This window comes from Pseudonaja textilis, chromosome 4, assembly GCF_049901715.1.
Source record: "Pseudonaja textilis isolate UNSWEBS1 chromosome 4, rPseTex1.2, whole genome shotgun sequence".
In the NCBI taxonomy this organism is placed as follows: Eukaryota; Metazoa; Chordata; class Lepidosauria; order Squamata; family Elapidae; genus Pseudonaja; species Pseudonaja textilis.
In genome coordinates this window covers 63,982,184-64,005,602 of record NC_141993.1, presented here as the reverse complement: position 1 = coordinate 64,005,602, position 23,419 = coordinate 63,982,184, and the positions used below count along the sequence as shown (strand labels likewise).

The following is a 23,419-nucleotide window of genomic DNA, read 5'->3' as shown; positions in this document are numbered from 1 at the left end:
TTCAATTTTACTCCCTCTGACAATTCAACAGTTTGTTTGAGCATTTTGAAATTAACGTGCCCCAGACATCTATGTAGTAAATGTATACATTCATCATGTGGCTTAACATTGTTATAAACTGAGTTAGCCATCTTCAACTGGTCATCATGTATCACATATAAATCATTCTCTAAAGTAGCAGTAACACTTTTACCCTCTTTCTCTATTATACAGTTATCTCCCTTAAAGGTTACTACATAACCAACATTAACTAAAGCCCTTACTGATAATAAATTAAATTTCAGTTTAGGTACATATAACATAGTTAAATGTTCGTTTATACAAGAACAATATGCAGTACCTTCACCTGACGCGTTAATCTTCCATCCATTTGCCAATGATACGTGTTGTTTACTCATGGACATCTTTACAAACTTTTTTCTATCTTTAGTAAAGCATTGTGATGCTCCACTATCAATAACCCACAAATCATGGTTTACAGTTGAATTGCTAGACATAGCTAAACTAACATTCTTCTTGGCCTTCTGGTGTTTACTAGTATTCTGTTGTTTTCCCTTCTTACAGAATCTAACTATATGTCCCCTAGCCCCACAAGAAAAACATTTCCTAACATTATAGGCAGTTGAAGATAAATCCTCCTCTTGTGGTTGTTCCTTCCTCAGTTGGTTCCTATCCAGCTGTCTTCTTGCTTCTTCCAGCAATCTTCCAGTTATGTCAGTCAATGTCAGTTTATCTCTGGGCAGGACTTCCAGTGAAGATACGTCATCATCATAACTTTCATCCAGTGAGGAAAGAATGATGTAAACTTGATGCAGCTCTGAAAATATCAGTTCCTTTTCATGTAGCTCTTGAAAAGTTCTTTTCATGAAGTTCAAATGAGCTAACATATCTCCACCTTTCAGAATATGTGTTCTAAACAGTTTATGTGTAAGATGTATGTGTGCGCCTACACTGTCACGAACATAAATCCTCTTCAAATTCTCCCAACACTTAGCAGCAGACTCTTCTCCACGAATATGGACTAGCTGCTGGTCACTCAGTGTTAGTCCAATTATACAAAGAGCTCGTTCATTGTTCTGTTTAAAGTCAGCAAGCTTCTTGGCATCATCCTCATTAGCTGGATCCCAAACATTTACATCCGGTGGGTCTTGAACTACATTCCATAAACCTTCTCTATGCAGAAGTAGACTGCACTTCATAGACCAGGAAACATAGTTTGTTCCATCCAACCGGGTTATCAGTGATAGACTTGTTGAAGTGACTTGTGCCATCTTTACCAGGATAGTAAACCACAGTTAAACAGTAAGCAGCTGTCTGGATACAGTACTGTGTATTCACACCAATTCTCAGTTATCTGAGCCTGGTATGGCCTGGGCCCATAACCAGTGTTGAGGTAATTCCCCATTAGGAGAATGAGAGCATACAGGGAGACGTATTTGAGAGCAGTGTTTGAATAATACACACACACAGCACAAAGATACGCTGTACATTAAATGTATGTTTTTACTTCCAGAAAGGTTTAAGCAAATTTCAAAATAAGCAGTCCAAAGTCATTCACAGGTAAGTCAGTCAGTTTTCAATACAGGAATAATCCAATACCAAAGTCCAGTGTCAAAAACAGTTCAATATCAGACTTACATCAAATCCATGAATATCAGTCAATTAGGAAAAGTGGAGGAACGGCAATACTCTCCAACAGAAGGAAACAAAGAGACTCACTCAGACACACTCTCTTTTGAGACTAAGACTTAAACAACCCAGGTTTCTGGCTCCATCTTATGGCCGTTTGAGCAACCACCCAATTACAGTTTTGCATTTTCTTAAAGATACAATATTAAAATGTCTATCCTGGTTTATAAATTTTCAACCCAAATAGTTGTTAGGTGACTTATATTCCTAACAGACATATCAGTAGCAAATGTACTAACTACCAGTAAAATATTGGCACATGTAATTAATGGAATGGAAAACAAAAAGATATTGAAGAAAACCCACACATGTTTGTTTCTGTAATAAATAATTCAAATCTTGAAAGTATAATTATTTTAAAATTATAACACCAAGCACCTACATCCATAGGAAAAAAATAGGTATGTTTTTTGAAGCTGTTAAAATAGAAAATTGTCGTGTTTGCATTGTTTCAGATCATTTAGCTGTATTTTTAGTTGTTCAAGTAGAAACACTATTTTCCTATTATAAGATTAATGGCCCCATCTTTATAAATACTTTCTAGAAAATTACATTAGGTAACAAAAAGACCCTTTATAATGCAAATAATCAGGATCCTTATGAACAATATTGCTTTATCATTCAGTCTATCATAAATACTATAGTAGTATTCTCAAGAAGAAAAGGTTATTTTGTTGACGATGCTTCTGATAAAATTACATTTTTGTTGATCTGGTCCTCTTATCCATTTTAAATTAATTTATTAAACAAAACTATTACAGAATATTCTTATTTTTGAGCCACTCAGGATGAATCAGCATTTTAACGCTACAGGAAAAGCATTATACATTTTTATACATTTACGAAACAACAAGGGATTCAGTATGCTGGAAATTTGTAATTCACAGTGTAATTGTCATATGTCAGGAAGTTACACCCTTGCCTGGCAAATACATTTCTTGGTAAATTTAATGCTACTCAGATTTTGTAGTTCAATTCAGGAAAAATTATTTCATAAGCATAGGATGCAAGATTCCACCCCTTAATTTTTTTTAGGGATAGGTCTTCTGAGGACTTTAGAACTAAAAGCCTGAGAAAGAAATGTTTGCTCTGTCAATGAAATTGTGGGACAGTCACATAAATGTTAGTAATTTGATTAAAAGAAAAGTATATAACAGCTTTATAGCAAATGAAACCAAGAACTAATGAGCTCATTATCCCATATATTTGATATTAATTTGGAAAGTGGAATTCTTAACTTTCTTTGATAACAGCAGCTGATTATATTTGCCATTTCCTGGAAGTTCTCATTTTATTTTCAGGAATGCTATACCTATTTTGTGTCGTTTCAGGTATTGTATGGAAAAACGAAAACAGCTTTCTCTATGAATCCATACAGTACATACATATTAGCGATCACCGCTGATAACAGTGATACAAAATAAAAGGTGGCTGCCATCTGCTGGCCACCAAGTCCGAATACGTGGGTGGGTGGGTGGGTGGGTAACCACATCAAAAGACATAAAATGTGAACAATTTAAATAAATTTACTGAAAACAAATATAGAACAAAATGCAATTTAAATTAAATATTAAATGAAAATTTATGGAATAACAAAACAAAGATTTTCTCAGGCATCTCTAATAGCCTATTTTAAGGCAGCCTCTTATCTTTATTCAAATCTTTATTCAGATTTTTTACTAAAAAAAAATAAATCCACACTTTTCAAAATGTTTAATTAGGAAAAATACTCATCTAATCAGAAAGACTTCCAGAAGAACCAGGTGACTTTTTTTTCCTTCTTCGTAGCTGTAATTGCAGCTGAAGCTTGTTAGTGAAGAAAAACTGCTTCCACCCAATTTCTTGTGCCAGGGACTTCATTTCTGGAGTGATGGTGCCCAATAAGTCTTGCACAATCACTTCCCATAGTTTGTCAGAGTTGCATAACTATTTATAAAACAAATAAAAAGTGTGAGCAGATAAAAATAGATTTATTAAAAGCAAATAAATATTAGGATCTGATTCCACTGGGCTATTTGAGTTCCAGCATTTGCATGTATTTATACAAATGAGACAACTGCATAATAATGTTCATATCCATAATTTATAGTACCTGGTATCACCTCCTTCAGTATCAACTCTACATTTTAAAAATGATTCAAATGCTACTTAGGAACCATCCTTTATTTCAGTTACTTATTACAACCATCCATTTTGAATCTGATACTGCTGATCCAGCTGAGGCTATGCTTCAGTATTGTCAGCCTCAGGACCCAGAGATCAGCCCCCGAGATCTCCTCTTCCAATGTAACAGTCTGATGACAAGGCACCACCCCCAAGCTCCAAGTTTAGACATCTATAGAGGCAAGCAGAGCAATTCTTCTCAATGAGGCTCCTTATTAAACAAAGGTGAGGCATGAGTGATTGCAGCCAACTGTTAGCAGACAGATTTAGGTAGTTTCTTTCGTTTCAGACTTTTGCTGGAAATAATCATTTGGCTATCTAACGGATGACTCTTGCTTTTGACCCTTTGGCTGACTACCTCATTTGGCTTTCTGTGACTCTTGAAACATATTTGGGTGATGTTTTTGCTTCTTGGACTGTAACAGCATTTTTTAGGCAAAGGCATTTTACTAGGCATCTGAGTTACATTCCTATTTGCTGTTATTTGTTTTAACGGTAATAAATACTTCAGCTTTGAAGTGTGTGCCAGCAACCTTGAAACAAAAAAAATCTGAACTTTTCCTGATTTTAAGATTTTATGGTAATAAAAATAATAAAAAACACTAGCATCTGTTTGACCAGGGCTACTCTTATAGAGAAAAATAGGAATTAGACAAGAACAGAAATCTGTGGCCTTTAATATAATATTAAATTCCTATCCCATGGAGTATGGGCAATGGTCATAAACAATGGAGGTTCAATAACTTTCACAAATTCCTCACATTTGAATTTGAAGTTTGGCCAACTGTAATTAAGAAACTGGTATTTCTGGTATATACTACCAGAAATTACAATATAAAACATCCAACAATTTACTTGAATGAAAATTGTTCCACTTTAATTGGATCACTAAGCATAAACATATATTTTTATGTAGGAGATAAAAGCAGAGTGGCAAGTTTAACTATGGTTGTTTGTATCATAGATAATTTTGACGTGCCTTTTTAAATGAAACTTAGATAAGATGTTTTTAAAAAATTATTTATCCTTGATATGAGAAAGATGCTAAAATGTATGGATTTAATAAAGAATTAACAGAATTACACCAGATATTAACTGGGAGAGATGAAAAACTAATAAAGAAAATATATAGCTATTTATTAAGCAAGTAAAGGAGACAATTTAAATGAAATTTAAATGGGGCTAAAAGCTTTGGATATACAATAAAACTGGATAAATGGCAGAAATTGTGGGATAGAAATGTTAAATTAACTATGTCAAATGCATACAAAGAAAACTTGTATAAAATGTTTTATAGATGGCATTTCTCACCAACAAGATTGGCAAAGATGCTTAAAGACATGTCCGCTAAATGTCGGAAGTGTAACCAGACACCTGGTTCATACTATCATATGTTGTGGACATGCCCAAAGGCAAAAAAATATTGGAAAAATACATACTTGGTTGGAAAAAATGATAAAGCAGCATCTAGATTTGAAACCAGAAATATATTTGTTGGGCATCCTACTGGAAAAGTATGACAAAAGAAATATATATTTGATTTTACATGTACTAACTGCAGCCAGAGTTGTATTTGCACAGCAATGGAAAAGCAAAGAGATCCCGACAGATGAGAGTGTAACTAAAAAAAATATTAGAATGTGCAGAAATGGACAGATTAACACTTACAATTAAGGAAAAAGAAGCAACTGAATATTTCTTGACATGGAGATACAAAAAGGACTAATGTTATAAAGGAGAGTTGTTAAAGTAGATAAATGAAATATTATTATTATCATTGAATTAATATGTGATGATTATTACTGTAAACATTGATTTTGATTTCCTAAAAATAATTGTACCCAGATAACATATTGATTGAAATTGAATTTTTGCGCTTTTATACAAATAAAACAAAAAATTGGAAATTTTTTAAATCAAATTCCTCTTTAGGCAACATTCTGATAGTACATATCTGATCTATAATCACTTAAATGTATCAAATAATGATAAACAATAAAATCTGAAATCTTATATAAATCCTATATCTGTTTACCTAGGGATAAACCTTATTAAGACTCAATGGTGTTTGATATATAAATGTAGGATTATTTTGTAAAACCGTTTTTCTTGAGCCTTGTTAATATTTGAATTTTTTTAGAATGTTCTTTAAAAAAAGTAATAAACCATACTTATAATCAAAATTAAGCTGTTAAAAAGGCAATTCTGTTACTTTCCATTTTGTATTAGGTTTAAGCTTCCATTATTATTATTGTTGTTGTTGCTGTTGTTGTACACAAAAATGATAGTATACACAGCAGACGAGATAACCATGCTGGGTTTCGTATCACAAATCACTAGTCGAACACTTCCCAAGTGTTTAGGACTGTGTGATGTATCGGCAATTATGCGAGCAGATCCCAGTAAGGTGGCCTTCTGCAGCTGACCAATGGTGATCTTGTCAGCGCCAATTGTTTTTAAGTGCTTGTCTAAGTCTTTAGGCACAGCATCCAGTCTGCTGAGTACCACTGGAACCACCTGCACTGGTTTATGCCAGAGTCTCTGCAGTTCGATTCTCAAGTCCTGATATCTGGTGACTTTTTCAAGTTGTTTCTCGTTGATTCTGCTATCACCGGGTATGGCAATGTCGATGATCCACACTTTTTTCTTCTCCACAATTGTGATATCCAGAGTATTGTGTTCCAGAACTTGGTCAGTCTGTATTCAGAAGTCCCACAGTAGTTTTGCATGCTCATTTTCGACCACTTTTTTGACCACTTATGATCCCACCAGTTCTTTACTATAGGCAGATGGTAGTTGTGACACAAGTTCCAGTGGACCATCTGAGCGATTGGGTTGTGATGTTGTTTGTAGTCAGTCTGAGCTATTGTCTTGCAATAGCTCAGTATGTGATCAATGGTTTCATTGTTTCTTTGCAGAGTCTGCATTTAGGGTCATCAGCAGATTTTTCTATTCTGGCTTTGATTACATTAGTTCTGATGGCTTGTTCTTGGGCTGCAAGAACCAGGCCTTCTGTTTCTTTCTTCAGTGTTCTGTTGGTCAGCCATAACCAGGTCTTTTCCTTATCTACTTTTCCTTGGATCTTTTCAAGGAAATGTCTATGCAGTGCTTTGTTACACCAGCTGTCAGCCCGAGTTTGCATCGCTGTTTTTCTATATTGATTCTTGGTTTTCTGCACCTTGAGCAGCTTCCTCTTGCTGACCTCCATCAAAGCTGGTTCAACACTGTCTTTCACATAATCTGCCAGAGCGTGCTTCTCTTCAACTGTCTGCTTCACTTGCAAAAGTCCTCTGCCGCCTGCTTTTCTGGACAAATATAACCTGTCGATGTCACTATGCGGGTGCAGCGCATAGTGTATGGTCATCAGTTTTTTTATTTTCCTATCCAAGCTGTCCAGCTCTGCCTGTGTCCAGTTTATGATCCCAGTAGTATATCTGATGATGGGTATGGCCCAGGTATTTATAGCCTTGATGGTGTTACTGCCATTCAGTTTGCTTTTTGGAAGTTTTCTGACCCTTTGTGTGTATTCTTTGCTGACCACATTTTTCACTTGCCTGTGCTTGATATTATCCAGCTGCAGTATGCCCAGGTATTTGTAGGCTTCGGGTGGTGGCACTTGATGGTTTGTCCATTGGGCATTTCCATTCCATAACTTTCTACAATCTTCCCTTTCTTCAGTGCCACTGTGGCACATTTGTCCAGGCCAAACTCCATGCTGATGTCAGTGCTGAAAATTCGAACTGTATTGGTCAGTGACTGGATTTCAATTTCTAATTTTCCGTATAACTTCAGATCATCCATGTACAGCAGGTGATAGATTTTCTGTGAAGTTTTAGCAGTTTGATAACCCAGGTTAGTTTTCTGTAAAATTGTTGACAGTGGGATCATAGTGATGATGAACAGCAGAGGTGACAAAGAATCACCCTGCCAAATCCGTCTTTTGATGTTGACCAGTCCATAGCTTTCACTTCCAATAAACAGTTCAGTTTTCCAGTGCTTCATCGCATTTGCAGTGAAAGTACCAATGCACTTGCATATTCCGATGACATCCAGGCACTTGATGATCCAGCTGTGCAGTAGTGAATCAAATGCTTTCTTGTAGTCAATCCAAGTTGTATGTTTTTTGGCTTTTGCAGTTCTCTAAAATCATTTTGTCGATCAGCTGATCTTTTGTGCCTCTGCTTCCCATTTCTTTCCTTTCTGCTCTACTGGCAAGATGTTATTTGCTTCTAGGTAGACCTGGATCCTGTCAGCTATGATGCCGGTCAGCAGCTTGAACATGGTTGGCAGATACGTTATTGGCCTGTAATTTGCAGGTGTTGCCCCTTTTGCTGGATCCTTCTGTATCAAGTAGGTTTTCTCAGCTGTTAACCATTCACTGATGTTTCCTGTCTGCAGCATCTCATTGAATTGTTCAGCCATTTTTCCGTGCAGGCTGGTCAGGTATTTGTGCCAAAAGTTGATCATTGCCAGGCGATGTCCAGTTGCAGTTGATCATTGCCAGGCGATGTCCAGTTCTTGACTTTTTTTACCCTGTTGCTTATCATTTCAGTAGTTATTTCCAGTTGGTCCATTTTGTTCTTGGAGAATTTCGTCTCAAAGTCTCTGATCCACCCAGCATTTTTGTTGCAACATTTCTCAGTCTCCCATAGGTCTTTCCAAAACTAAGTAGTTGCCATTTTTTCAGGTTTTTCAATTTTCGTATTCCCCATCTGATTCAGACTCTGATAGAACCGTCTTTGGTCTGATTGGAATAATTGATTTTGTTTGTACTGGGTGACTCTGGCTTCGTATCTTTCAATTTTTTTTGCTGTTGCTGTTATCTGCTGCTTCACAATTTCCAATGCTTCATCAATTTTTCTTGTGCTGAGCCCATATTTTTTATCAGATGTTTCTTGATCTTGCTGTTCTTCAGCTTTTTCTCCCGCAAATGCTTCAAGTTGCTTGCATCTGCTCATAGGCTCTTGATTTTCAACTCCAACCTGATTTTCTACTGAGGTTTTCTAGTTGATTTTCTAAGGGGCTGCGGCTGTTGAATCCCCAGTTCTTCTGTTACTATGACTGCTGTACTGTAGGCAAGCTGATTTGTTTGTTCAATTGATGTTATCTGGACTGCTGCAAGTGCATAGTTCGCATATATCATCAATGGCACCAAATATTTTCTAGGCACAGTCTTCAATGTTGGAAGCCGCTTTCTTTCTGCATTTGTTGCAGTGTTTGCCAAGATTTTAGCTTCCAGTTCTTGCTGCCTGGCATTGAGCACTCCTGGTGTTTCAATGATGACTTCAGGCCCTTGCTGATCCTGTTTTTTCAAAATATCTGCATTTTCTTTGAATTCAGGCTGTTCAGTTGCTCCAGATGTTATTGGAGTATTTTCTGCTGCCACTTCAGCAGTCTGCTGTTCAGCAGTCTGTGTTCTTGTTTCACAATTTTTCCGTATTTCTTCAAGTTCGACTTCATTGAGCACTTTGTTCCAAGTGATGAATCGTCATTGATTGGCTAATTGTAATTCAGTTATCCTTGAGTCTGGATATTTTTGTTTCCATAACTTATACATCATTTTTGGGTAGCCTCATTTTTCTGGTTCTGCTTTGTAGTAGCATTTCATTACATTGCAGTTCTCTGACATGGTGTATTTCTGCCACTTCTGAGGTTGTTCAGCTTCCAGTAGCCCTGCAGGCCCATGCCCCCTGGTTGCTCAGCTTTGGGACCCGTGGCCTGTAGCCCTCTTGTCGAGGGATGCCCAGGTTCCCCAGGTCCTTGTTAACCCAGGTGACGACCGAGCCGGTATAGACTTCGTTCGGGTTGTGTTTCACCATGATTCATTGCATGGGTTATTGGGTGCACATAGTTCTGCTCCTTGGCCAAGACCTCTCTGGCATGGTTGGACCTGCTGGTAGTTTGTGCTACCACCAGCACAGCTCTCAGCTTCATTGGAACAGTTAAGCCCCCCGCCACGCCAAGACGGCACCCCGTGGGATATTATTATTATTATTATTATTATTATTATTATTATTATTATTATTATTATTATTATTATTATATCTTTAGTGAGATTCACAGCCTTTGGGGTGGTTGGTAACTCAACAGCTCAAGTCCTAACCAAGAACCTAGGAACTGTTAAGGTAGTGTCAGAGGATATAAGCTGTTCCAAGTAGGGTGTTTTTTTTTGTAGAATCAGGGTATTCAAGTCTGATAAATTCAGAATTCCCAAATAGCAAGGTAGTCCTTTAGGTATTGCTCCAAGGGCTCCAATTACCCACAATTTCTTTTTCCAAAGTCGCTCAACTTCAATTTGTAAATCCTGATACTTTGTGATTTTTTTTTGCTGTGCGTCTTCAATTCGTGCATCAGCAGGTATTGCAGTGTCAATGAATCAACCCTTTTTCGTTTCAACTATTGTTGAATTCTGAAGTCCCACAAGATCTTGACTTTTTCATTCTCCAGAACCTTCTCAACCTGATGTTCCCAGTGGTTGTTACTATCCTCAAATCCAAACTTTTGACACCGTTTCCAGTGAATTATTTTAGCAATTCAGTTATGGCGTTCTAGGTAGTCAGTTTTTGAAATTTTGCTGCACCCACTGATTAAATGGTCAACTGTTTCATCTTTCTCATTACAGAGGTGGCATTTGCTGTTGGTGGTGATGTGTTGAATCTTTGCCTTCATGCAATTTGTGGCTAAGGCTTGTTCTTGAGCAGCCAAAATAAAGCCTTCCGTTTCTTTTTTCAGTATCCCTGATTTTAGCCAATTCCAAGTAAGCTTTTGGTCAGCTTTGCCTTCAGTACTTTTCAGGTATTGGCCATGCACAGCTTTGCTTTTCCGATTTTCAATTCACTTCTCAATTACTTCTTTTTTGTATTCAGCTTTTGACTTGGTTGTCTTCAAAAGGCCTCCTTTATGTACTTCCTTAATCCTTGGCTCTTCACTTTTCTGGATGTAGTCATTCAAGCTGTGTCTTTCTTCTTCTACACTCTGCTTTACCTGTAGGAGACCTCAACCACCCTCTGCTCTTGGTAAACATAATTGATCAACATCACTTTTAGGATGCAAGGCATGATTCATAGTCATAAGCTTCCTTGTTTTTCTGTCCAAATTGTCCAGCTCCATCTGGGTCCAGTCAATTATTCCTGCAGAGTATCGAATCACAGGTATAGCCCAGGTATTTATTGCTTTTATGATGTTTCCACATTCAATTTGGACTTTAAAATCCTGCAAATTATTATTATTACTATTATTATTATGAGGGATGTAAATCATTCTGGTTAATTTGCCAGGTGAAATGCAGATGTACAATATATTATTAATAATAGTATCTTATGACAGTGTTAAATTTGTCAAACCAAATGGTTTTATATATATATAACATAGGGAAGAAATCACTGAGCTATGCAATCCAATTTGAAAAGTACAAGTCTCCTTGAATCGCAGTTGACTTCTAGTGCTTTCCTATAAAAGGGCACTGTTGTTTCCTCTTTCAGGATGCTTTTCAACTTCCCAATATAGCCTACAACCCTGACAGGTTGTAGACTAGACTGATTAAGACACCTGCTGGTGTCTTAACAAAATACTAACCAAACTAACCGAAGTCGGTTTATTGGATGGATTTTGAATAGTATAGCTTCCCACATTAAGTCCCTTATGCTGCTAATATAAATACTGGCTATTCAAAAAAAGGAAAAGAATATTGATATTATACACCTTGTATGGAGGACAGCCTTTCACAATTAGCTTAGCAATTTAAGGTATTACTATAAGACTTTAATAGAGAAATCAAAGTACCATAAATCTTTAGAAATGAGGTTTTTATGCAGAAGTAGAATTAAAAGCTCACACATTTCAAGATCATTTTTACCGTTTCAAATCTGTGTGATACTTGGGAAAGCCTTGCAATGTCTTCAAGATCCAAGTAAGACATGATGTACAGAAGCAATGTATCCGGCAGTCGCACCAGGAAATCAAAATTACCTCTGCACAGATTGAAGATATGCTCCAGAGTGCTTGCTCCAAACACAATGGCTATTTGAACTGCAATTTTAGAAAATACAATTAAATCAGAGAAACTTAAATAAAACTAACAGATATTAAACAGGTTTATTGTTTACAATTTAGACAGTACTTAGGGAACCATTGTTGAAAGCCCACTGATCCTTGAGTTGGTGAACTTAGTTGAGATATTCAGTGTTATAACATACTTCCCTCAACCTCATCCTGAAATGAGCTGGGATGATTAATTCCATAATTCTGAGCAACATAACAATATAGTGATTCTTCTTTACTGTTCTCTACTAGGGCTACAAAGTATTTGAAAAGGACATATTGTAATACGCATTGCACAAGTGAAGCATCTGTCCTTAAAAGTATTATTGAAAGATTTGACTCAAAGTCCACCCTTAGTTGCTTTTTATGTGCCTGCATGCAGAGATAATGCTTCTATTGGGCTGCCAGAAAAAGCAAAAGCAAATCTTGAAATTGCAGGATGGTGAGAATAATGAAAATGAAAGCAACATGATGAAAGATAATGAAGAACGCTAACTGGCTGTAAAAGAAGACTTAACATAGAGATGGGCACCTCCTAGAGGCCGATCTTAGCATCATGGAGTAAAAGGGTTTTTTCTATTGTTTTGAGTGGAACAGAAAGTTTTGAAATGGTTTTTTAAAACTATGTTAAAATTACTGTAGAGCTTATTTTTTGTTTTTTATTGTTTTTTTACTTGAATAAGAAATTATGCTGATAATTTTAGCAATTGTGATCATACATGCTCACAAAATCTAGATGACTTTGCAAGACATGACTCAGGTTATCTTATCCAATACTGGCCACAGGGTATCTGAGCAATCCTCAGCACATTATTTAGTCAAAATCCTAGTGGCTTGGAGTGATGTCTTGATGCTTGCCCATTCTCAACAGGGTGCATATCATATTAAACAGAGCTGCTAGATGATATTTCACAAGGTAATATATTTTTTTTAAATTTATTTATGCTCTTATAGTCAGACTGGAGATTCAAACCTGAGTTCGTACTTATGTTCAGTCTTGGTCACCACTTGTTTTATACTACTGGTGCTCTAGGTTTCTCTTCAATTGTTTTATATGACAGAGCTCCTTAGTGAATGAAGGAATTTCCTGGGGTTGAGGGGCAAGCAAAAATTGTTTGATAGGAATTGCACTTAGTGTACTTATCACCTCTGAGTTTCAGAGACTAATCAAGTATATAATTAAACTATTTGTCAATTCAATGGCAAAATCTCCAAGGAATCTGAATGACTTTCTGTAGAAATCTATTCAGCTGCATAAGATGAATAAAGTAGCATCCAAATGTGTCTTCCATCTATAAAATAGATAGTATAGACAGGGGTGGACTGCTGGGGGCTCACGGGGGTTTGGGAGAGCCCCTAGCTAAGATTCTGCACAGTTTGGAAAAACCCCAAAGCCCACTCCTAGCTGGCCACACCCACTCCCCCTCACCCTTCCCAGGAGTCCCCACGCGGCCTGTTTCGGACGCATGTAAGCACAGGGCACAGGCAAAGGCTCAGGGTAGGTAAAAAAAACGGGCCTCCAGGAAGGCCAGAAATGGGCCCGTTTCTGGCTCCCAGAGAGCCTCTGGAGTCCGGGGAGGCTGTTTTCATCTTCCTGGAGGCTCAAGGAAAGCCATGATGCCGGAGGCTGACTAGGCCATGCCCACCATGGCCACACCCACCCAGCAACCGGGCAGAAACCCATTGCTAAAATTTTTGAAGCCCAGCCCTGAGTATATAGATGATAGTGCCATATAATTTCATTATATATATATATATTAATCTGTCTTATTTTTCTAAATAACTCAAGGCAGCAAATCTAGCTAATACTCTTTACTGCTATTTTCTCCACAACAATCCTGTGAGGTAGATTGAGAGAGGTCCGAAGAATAATGACTGGCCCAAAGTCACTTACCTGGCTTTCAGGGCTGGGACTAAAACTCAGTCTTCTGGTTTCTAGCCTGATGCCTTAACCACTACACCAAACTGGCTCTTATGATGTATGGCTCTCCATTTGTTTACATTATACACTTTCCAAGATAATGATGATGATGCAAAAATAATTGATATTGTATTTACACATTTTCTAGAAAACTAAGATTAATTCTATTTCATAAGCTATAAGATACAACATAGATGGATTCAGATATTATCTTTCTGCTAATGGAATCTTCCCAACAAAGCATTTTTATCAAAATGGCTTCATTTAGGTAGAACATTCCTGTGTGGATGGAATCCTTGTTTAAACATTTCTTATTGACAATCAGAATGAACTGGAATGGACAATACACACATATATTATAGAAGTTCTGATGTGTATAGAATGATGCATTTTCACAAAATCATACTTTGTACAAAATTAATTTAAATAGCATGCCAAAACTGTGCATAAATTGGAAAACATTATTAGTATTACATTTGATTATTGTTCATGGTTGATGTTCATTTATTATTACAAACATTTAAAAACTATTATCAGTTCCCCACTATTTAAAATGTTTATTCCATAAGCATTTTGCTATAAGCAATGTCTCACACAATGTTTTTCAGGGAAAACTAATAACTGACATACAATGGGTTGACAAATTTAATTTTACTTTATCTTTTCTTGAGATTAAACATTTTTTTTATAACAGCATGTCTATGAATGCCTCCTGACATTACAATGGAACTAAGCAAGGATTGCTTAAAAATGACTGATGTTGTATTTGCCTACTAGCATCTTTTTGAAATTAGCCCTTCAGAATCTCTCTCCATCTTCTTTTACTTTAAACCAATTGTAGTTACGTAGTGTCTGCCTTCTTGGAAAAAAAATAAAGGCCTTGAGGCTGTTTACTGAATTCACTACATCTTTGTCTAATATAAGGTCTGCAGAATTTCCAATATTGTTGCCTAATCTTAAAAAGCTGATTTTTGTCTATCATAATCAACTTTTTACTACATACAGTAACTCATTGGGTGAAATAATAAATCCCTTTTTTATTATGAAATCCACACTGATATAATGAAAATTGGAGTGTGGCTGAAATATGACCAAGAGAGACATAACTTTGTCTAAAATCAGGAAAATAACTAATATATTTTATGCATTTCTCATATAATGTTTAAAACAGAATACTGAGGTCTAAGCTGCTGCATATAATGTGCAATGATTTGAAGTGTATACTTTACTTCTCTACTTTGTGTATGTTACTTTTTGAGGGCATAGGGTTGAAATATACACTGCTTGTAATAGTATTACATGAATTTATATTATTATATTGTAATTATTTATGCACTTGTTTATTTTGTTGCTTGCTTACTGTATACAGTAACGCCCAGGATTGTAGTTAAGAGTTTAAGCCAATTCACTTGCTGAGATGGAATAAAAATAAACAAATACTATTTTTCTCCTATTATTTAGTTCATGATTGGGAATAATTAACCTAGCTTCCTGAATAATAAAGATCTAATTTTCCAAAACAATTCTGAATCATCTAAATTTTATGCAAATTTTTTACCAACTGTAAGTAAACGAGATGTAACACATTTCAAGTGTATTCTAGGGAATACAAATTCATATTTTGGAGGAAGATAAATTAGGAGGACTAAGCAGCACTTCAGCTTTCATCCGAAAAGATGGCTTTGGAGTATGGGGATATGAAGATTGCAACTCAAACAGATGAGATTTTTCTTGGGATTACAATTCTTGGAAATGTTATTTTGGTAGCGTTAGTTAAGTGGTAGTTTTGAATGTTATTGCATTTTTCATATACACTGCTCAAAAAAATAAAGGGAACACAAAAATAAGAGATCCTAGATCTGAATGAATGAAATATTCTTATTAAATATGACCAAAATATATTTTGGTCATTACATACTTGAATGAGCTGACAACAAAATCACACAAAAATTATCAATGGAAATCAAATTTAGCAACCCATGGAGGTCTGGATTTGGAGTTACACTCAAAATTAAAGTGGAAAAAAACACTACAGGCTGATCCAACTTTGATGTAATGTCCTTAAAATAAGTCAGAATGAGGCTCAGTAGTGTGTGTGGCCTCCACGTGCTTGTATGACCTCTCTACAATGCCTGGGCATGCTCCTGATGAGGTGGCGGATGGTTTCCTGAGGGATCTCCTCCCACACCTGGACTAAAGCATCCCCCAACTCCTGGACAGTCTGGTGCAATGTGGCATTGGTAGATAGAGCAAGGCATGTCCCAGATGTGCTCAATTGGATTCATGTCTGGGGAATGGGCGGGCCAGTCCATAGCATCAATGTCTTCACCTTGCAGGAACTGCTGACACACTCCAGCCACATGAGGTCTAGCATTGTCTTGCATTAGGAGGAACCCAGGGCCAACCGCACCAGCATATGGTCGCACAAGGGGTCTGAGGATCTCATCTCGGTACCTAATGGCAGTCAGGTTACCTCTGGCGAGCACATGGAGGGCTGTGCAGCCCCCTAAAGAAATGCCACCCCACATCATTACTGACCCACTGCCAAACTGGTCATGCTGGAGGATGCTGCAGGCAGCAGAACGTTCTCCATGGTGTCTCCAGACCCTGTCACATCTGTCACACGTGCTCAGTGTGAACCTGCTTTCATCTGTGAAGAGCACAGGGCGCCAGTGGTGAATTTGCCAATCTTGGTGTTCTCTGGCAAATGCCAAACGTTCTGCACAGTGTTGGGCTGGAAGCACAACCCCCACCTGTGGACGTCAGGCCCTCATACCACCCTCATGGAGTCTGTTTCTGACAGTTTGAGCAGCCACATGCACATTTGTGGCCCGCTGGAAGTCATTTTGCAGGACTCTGGCAATGTTCCTCCTGTCCCTCCTTGCACAAAGGCGGAGGTAGCAGTCCTGATGCTGGGTTGTTGCCCTCCTACGGCTTCCTCCACATCTCCTGATGTACTGGCCTGTCTCCTGGTAGCGCCTCCATGCTCTGGACACTACGCTGACAGACACAGCAAACCTTCTTGCCACAGCTCGCATTGATGTGCCATCTTGAATGAGCTGCACTACCTGAGCCACTTGTGTGGGTTGTAGACTCCGTCTCATGCTACCACTAGAGTGAAAGCACCGCCAGCATTCAAAAGTGACCAAATCATCAGCCAGAAAGCATAGGAACTGAGAAGTGGTCTCTGGTCACCACCTGCAGAACCACTCCTTTATTGGGGATGTCTTGCTAACTGCCTATACTTTCTACCTGTGGTCTATTCCATTTGCACAACAGCATGTGAAATTGATTGTCAATCAGTGTTGCTACCTAAGTGGACAGTTTGTTTTCACAGAAGTGTGATTGACTTGGAGTTACATTGTGTTGTTTAAGTGTTCCCTTTATTTTTTTGAGCAGTGTAGTTTATCTGTTGTAAATGACTGAATCGAAATCCATAATTATTTCGTTTGGCACAAATAATGGATATTTCATCCCAAATTTTAACACTTTTTTAAAAAGATGTCAAATTATTAGCACTATATCAGTGGTGGTGAACCTTTTCGGCACCAAGTGCCGAAAGGTGTGCGCGCACAAAGACTAGCTAGGTGGCACATGGATGCACGTTAGAAACCAGAAGACCAGGTGGCTGGCATGCATATGCAGGCTGGGAGCTACACTTTCGGTTTCCAGCTCTGCCATGTGTGCGAAGACCAGCTGGCCAGCGCTCATGCATGCATGCACACCAGCTGGCTGGCATGCATGCGTGCGCCGGAACCCAGAAGAGCAACAGGTTATGGCTGGTGTACCTGGAGAGATCGCTCTGCATGCCATCATGGCACTATATTATGCCTTCACATTTGTCATCAAAATAAAAGTGTTCTGTTATTGGAAAGCCTAGTTTATATATAATTGTTAAAAATAGGACTTATCACATTTTCTTTAAACATGCATTTTCTTCAGACTAGTACATTCATTGAGCTATGACTAAATTCATAGTATTCTACTTTGGAGGGAGGGATTATCCAAGAAATCTTCATGAGATTCTTTGAGTTCTCCAGGCCTTGCTTCACGGTATTCACTCCGAAGAGAAATTTTCCACCACCTGAAAATTACCTATGAATGGAGAACAGTGACAAGTATTTAGAGAAATCATTTAGATAAACAACTGATATAGTGATTAAGAAGATGGACTGAGAATGGGGAGGCTCCAATTAGGCAAAGATGATTTAGAGCCACTCACTTTTCTCAGTCCTAATCAGAATCAGGCTCTATGGCAAGCTTACTGAACATTTCCTGCTTCATTGTATCATGTATTGATAAGCTCACTGCAAAAACAAGGCAAACACATGCAAAAAAGCAGAGCCTGCACATTAAGTGAGACACTCAGAACATTAATATTTATATAAAATAATTCAGGATGGACATTAATAAATATATTGGAATCTAAAGTCTCTAACTGGCTTCCTTCTTGGAAAACACATAACTTCTTTACTAGGTTTGCACATCACACTTAACAATGGTTCGTTTATTAATGATTTACTCAATCCAATTTTGCAGATTCACATAATACAGTTAACCACAAAATAATCACAGATTTCCATTGAGCCAAAATATGATTGGGTTATTTGTGATTCAGTCACACAAATATAACATAGGATTGACTTAGCCACCGAGGTGCTTTGCACCAAAAAAGAGAACACTTCATATAGTCAGGATTGGGGATTGTCCAATTTTAATTTGACCAATAGACTTCAAATGCTGATAAAATATTTTGGGGAAATTCAATATTAAAAGTAGCGTTTCATATGCTGTTTAGAAGTTTGAGCTTAAAAATGCCCTACAAAGAATCAATTGCAAATAAATTACTTGTATTTTGAAAAGCTCCAAATTTTGTCATCTAAAATAATGTGAAAGAATAATACTAATAATACTTCCTTACAAAATATTTTATCTTTCTTTGCTACTGGATAGAGAAGGTACATCAAGCACTTTGTTATAGAACACAAGATAAAATTATACTGATACACTTCAGAAATAAAGGTATTTCTTAAAGATGGACAGATAAGATGTGCCATGGAAATAGGTTCAAAATAATGTGTGGATCATGTTCTGGAATACGTAGTTGTGCTAATCTCATTGGTCTATGGAGTGCTGCACTGACGTAAGATGTATATGCATTTTATGCTGTTATACAGTTTTACCCTCTTCATTCGGTAGAGTTTGTCAAATCAGTATTTTTGGTTATTATATATACCTGTGTTTCATTGTGCTATTTGGCTATATCAATATTTTAATCAATATTAGCCGAACATTATATAAAGAACCAATCAAGATTACCTAGCAAATAAGTAAATAAGTCCTTAAGAATCAGAGAGAAGAAAAAATACCAGATGGGATTCTGCTTTTATATTTAGTTTATTGACATGATGCATTCAAGTAAAAAAGCCTTAATACCTTAATTTATTGTACAGTTATCCACTACAAAAACAAACAAACAAAATACAGGCAGATCTTTCTGGATACAAAATTTGAGAAACCATCCAATTGTTCAAAATTAAATCTATGAATACAACATTAATCAATTTGCCATATTTAAGAATACTAGTAAGATTGCTTTTAAAATCTTAAGACAGAATAGCTATAACACAGATGATTGACACAAATGATTTTATCATTATTCCTTAAATAAGGAATGTTCCCTTCCTATTCTGATTTATATAAATATACTCATTAAAGTAATTGCTGAAAATCCCGAGATTAAATGCTGTGATATTTCCCACAATATTTCTTGGAAAACACATAGAAATGTTTTAAAGGAGAGCTAAAGTAAACATTTAGAATAAGCAGCTTTGGATCTTTCAGATGATGATCCATCTTAGCAAAATGTTTTTAAAGATTTTTTAAAAAATGATATGCACTATATTTAACTGGATTTATTTGGAATCTTAAATCACCATGATACAATATTCAGCATTTAATGAGAACCTAACAATGATTAAACAAACCATTGATTTGTGTCATTTGTGAACCTAACCAGAGAGCAAAATTGTGGAGTGAGAGCAGATTCATCCAATAAAATTTAGCCAATCTCTCATTCTTCTTAAAAATGATGAGTATACACTCAAAACCGTATCAGGGAAACTGGGTGGCTTTCTTCCATTTTAGCTTGACTTTGAATTTGCACATGAGTTGTTTATGATCTATTCTACAGTCAGCCATAGTCTTTGCTGTTATAATTAAGCTCTTTGTGCTAATAATATCTGTAGTTTTATTTCTGTGTACACCATCTGGTGATATTTATGTATATAGGTATTGATATGGTCATTGGAATATAGTGTAAGCAAGGAAGAAGTGATTGGACTGGCAGAAATTGTAAGTTGACCTGCTTCATTTCAGTTTCTTAAGTCTATACAGCTAAATTACATTTTCCTTTGTAATATTTCCAACTTTGGTAATCCAGTCTCCAAATACAAGCAGAACATCTTGCTTACATATTTTGTCAACTTCAGATTAACTCCTTCTTCTTCTGCATCAGTAGTTCGAGCATAAACTTGGATAAGTGTCATAATAAATGGTTGCCTGTGACAAATATTTTATACTATTTAATTGATTGCGTTGTTCCCAAGTACTGCCTTTGTTTTAGCTTTCTTGATTATGAAAGAAACCCTGCTTCTTCTTGGTTTTTCATATTTGCAGTAATAAACAGTATGATTTTTTTGATTGAAAATTTCCAATTCCAGTCAATTTCAATGCAATGATACTAGACAGTTCAACGCATAGTCAATTATTTTGTCTTTCATTGTATGAACTCTCCCATGTAGATGCATCTTGTATATTTTTTCCACTATGTCTTTGCAGCTTCACATTTTCCTTTTTTGTATAGCAACCTCAGCAATTAGATATCTCAAAGGCTTTAATCTAGCCATTTTGTAAACTTCATTAATATTCCAAAAGATATTCAGCTCTTCCTCAATAACATGTTGAGTCCGTTAGACCTAAGAGGCCAATCAACCATTACTATTATCAATAATTTTATATTATCTATTCACTGTTAAATTTAGGGGTGGTTTGCCACTGTCATCTCTTCTGTGGTATGAAATGATGTCACTAATCATCTGCCTCCAGTATCTTGCTATGTTGCCGATACACAATAAACATACCTATTGGCTTTAGCAAAACAGCTTTGCTGGGATTATATAATCACAATGTACACACCTGGCATTCTTTGCTCACCTCTCCTAGAAACTGTCTGTCATCTCATGGAGGCAGGAGAGAAGGATTTGAGGGAGCAGGTCTTCTATTAGGAAATTATTAAAATATGTTCTAGTGTTGAATGAATTACTTTTTAAGCAATCTATCTTATTCTTTTTTTTTTTAAGTGACAATTCAGTTACCAGAAAAATACATTTTTATATTTACTTAAAAGCAACTGTAAGGAACCACAATTGTGCCAGGTGCAGTGCTTAACTGAAATCTGGCAATTTTATCTTAATCATCTGGTTTCTGAATTCTTGCCCTAATTTATCTGCTCAGGTTCTTGTATTTACTACATACTGATCTTTTCTATGCACTTCAGATTGTAACAGTTTTTGAGGTGGTATTCAGCAGGTTCTGACCAGTTCTGGAGAACCAGACGCAGAAATTTTGAGTAGTTCGAGTAGTTCGGAGAACCGGCACATATCACCTCTGACTGGAGATTTTATACTATCCTTCCCATGCCACGCCCACAGAACTGGTAGTAAAATTTTTTGAATCCCAGCCCCTTGCTACTAAATGGGCTGAGTATGGGAATAAAATCCAAAGAAGACTGAGGACATAATACTGACTTGTTTAGTGCATGGTTTCTAAAACACTAGTACTAAAAAATATTTACTTAGAAATAAGAAATATAAAACACTCCGCTCTTCCAAAGAATCTCGCTTTCATGTAATTTTGTAGGTGTAAAAGCAAAAGCATTTATAGTATTTATTTTTCAAAATTATACTTATTGCCTATCTTTCTCTAGCTAGTTGTTCTTGAACAAGCATATTAAATTTTCCAAACTATTTTCCTTGCTCATGTATAATACGGGACAAATGTAACAAATCAGGAATTTTATTTATCAGTAAAATGAGAAATACATGTCAGCTTCTGCCTCTCTTCTATTTGGAGGCATACAGATTATGAATCAAACATAAATTTTATTACAAAGGGCTTAATTAGAAGATTTATTATTGCTTTAGTTATTGAACATCTTTATACCAGTTATTTGAGGCAAATAAGTATCAGAAATTGACAAATTTAAGCAAATTGTTGCTTTTCAGATATTACTATCACTTTTAGAAGTTCAGACAATGGCCATGCCCACAGAGGTTTAGAACTGTTGTAGCCTATTCCTATCTCAGCATTAAAAGTTGAGGGCCCCACCCGCGAAAATCATCTTATAAATTGCACCCGGGCATTTTTGTTTTTTGTTTTGTTAGTCCATCCTTACATTCCAGCACTGAATCAGAAACTGTCGGTAAGAAGAGGAGCACACGGCGAATCCCCCCCACCGCTTTCCTTCTTGTATTTTGCCCGCAAGGAACGTTATTCTCATAAAAAAGTAATCCACATTCCTTCTTTCCCTTCATCGGGGCACCGTCCACTATTCTTTCTTCTTCGATACTTAAGTCATCACCCTCCACGAGAAATGCCAAACAAATCTCTGAAGGCCGATAAAAAAAAAGCGGGGGGGAGAATAAAAATGTATACTCACTTCCTTCCTAGTAACGATGATTTGGTAGAAGTCTTTGCTGGGCGACGGCGCTTGTCCGCGCGTCTCGAACAAAGTATCGTCCAGGAGAGACGCCATTTTAGGACGCCAACTCCCAGTCGCTCTGGCAACCAGGAAGGGGCGGGCGAATGGAAGGTCACTGGAAGCTCAGCCCCCTCTCTTAAAGGAGACGACCAGTTTTTAGGGATAGAAGTCTCGGAGGTTTTTTATCACCCCCAGGAAGGAAAGAGAGACCTCGGAATCGCCACCGTTGGTGGGGGAGAGAGCGGACTGGAGCGATCTCGCCGACCCTGAGGGGAATAACGCTTGCACGTACCCCGGGGGTGACGACCCCAGCGGAGGGATACCTCTTTTCCAGCCAAGGAACGTCTGAGACGAGCGGAGGGGGACAGGAAGGATAGAACTACTGCCGATCTTTAAGAGAAGGAGGGGGGCTGCCGGCTCCGCGGCAGGGAGCGCAGACACAGGGAGGAGGAGAACACCCGCTGCCGGCGAGGGGGGGAGAGGGGGGCCCTCGGCCCCCTTTGGGGGTGAAGTAGGCCCCGACCTCCCTTTACGCCGCTGGAGGGGTACGGTAGCGGAGGCAGACGGCGCACTGATCGGTGCTGCGGCTTCAGCTGATAATTGAAGAGAAGAGGCGCCGGGCAGGACAGAAAAGGATCCAGGGCTACCGGGGAGGCACGGAGCGCTTTTGCGGAGGCCGCGTCGGGACAAACTAGGTACTGTGCGAAGGAGGGAAGGAGGGAGAAGACAACACGGGCGGCGGCGTTCACTTCTTTTGCTCGGCGACGCTTTTTTTGTGGGAATGGAAGGTCCCTTCGTTTCCTTGCCTGTTTTTTCCTGAGGGCCGAAGTGGGGGATGGGTGGGT

The 23,419-nt window shown here is 37.6% G+C and overlaps 2 protein-coding genes across 5 annotated transcripts in view; one reads left to right on the top strand and one right to left on the bottom strand.

The window, feature by feature from the left end:
• Nucleotides 1-1,482: 1,482 nt before the first annotated feature.
• FBXO36 (F-box protein 36) lies at nucleotides 1,483-22,724 on the bottom strand. Its single transcript, XM_026701550.2, has 4 exons — nucleotides 22,533-22,724; nucleotides 17,800-17,908; nucleotides 11,708-11,880; nucleotides 1,483-3,615 (listed from the first exon to the last, which is right to left on the bottom strand). Exons 1-4 carry the CDS (start codon nucleotides 22,626-22,628, stop codon nucleotides 3,424-3,426), a joined length of 570 nt encoding a protein of 189 aa, XP_026557335.1. The 5' UTR covers nucleotides 22,629-22,724; the 3' UTR covers nucleotides 1,483-3,423.
• Nucleotides 22,716-23,419, top strand: part of TRIP12 (thyroid hormone receptor interactor 12) — an 88,794-nt gene continuing 88,090 nt past the window's right edge. For 2 of the 4 annotated variants that reach the window (XM_026701547.2, XM_026701543.2), the window contains exon 1: nucleotides 22,716-23,269. The gene's annotated coding sequence lies outside the window, so the exon portion shown is untranslated. The remainder of the gene's footprint in view (nucleotides 23,270-23,419) is intronic. The other 2 variants (XM_026701549.2, XM_026701548.2) reach the window with 1 other exon arrangement.

Coding starts and splice junctions, on each gene's coding strand:
- FBXO36 (XM_026701550.2), bottom strand. CDS start 22,628: ATGGCGTCTCTCCTGGACGATACTTTGTTCGAGACGCGCGGACAAGCG. Junction 17,909..22,532: donor TCATCGTTACTAGGAAGGAA/GTGAGTATACAT, acceptor CTCCATTCATAG/GTAATTTTCAGGTGGTGGAA. Junction 11,881..17,799: donor GGATAATCCCTCCCTCCAAA/GTAGAATACTAT, acceptor CTAAAATTGCAG/TTCAAATAGCCATTGTGTTT.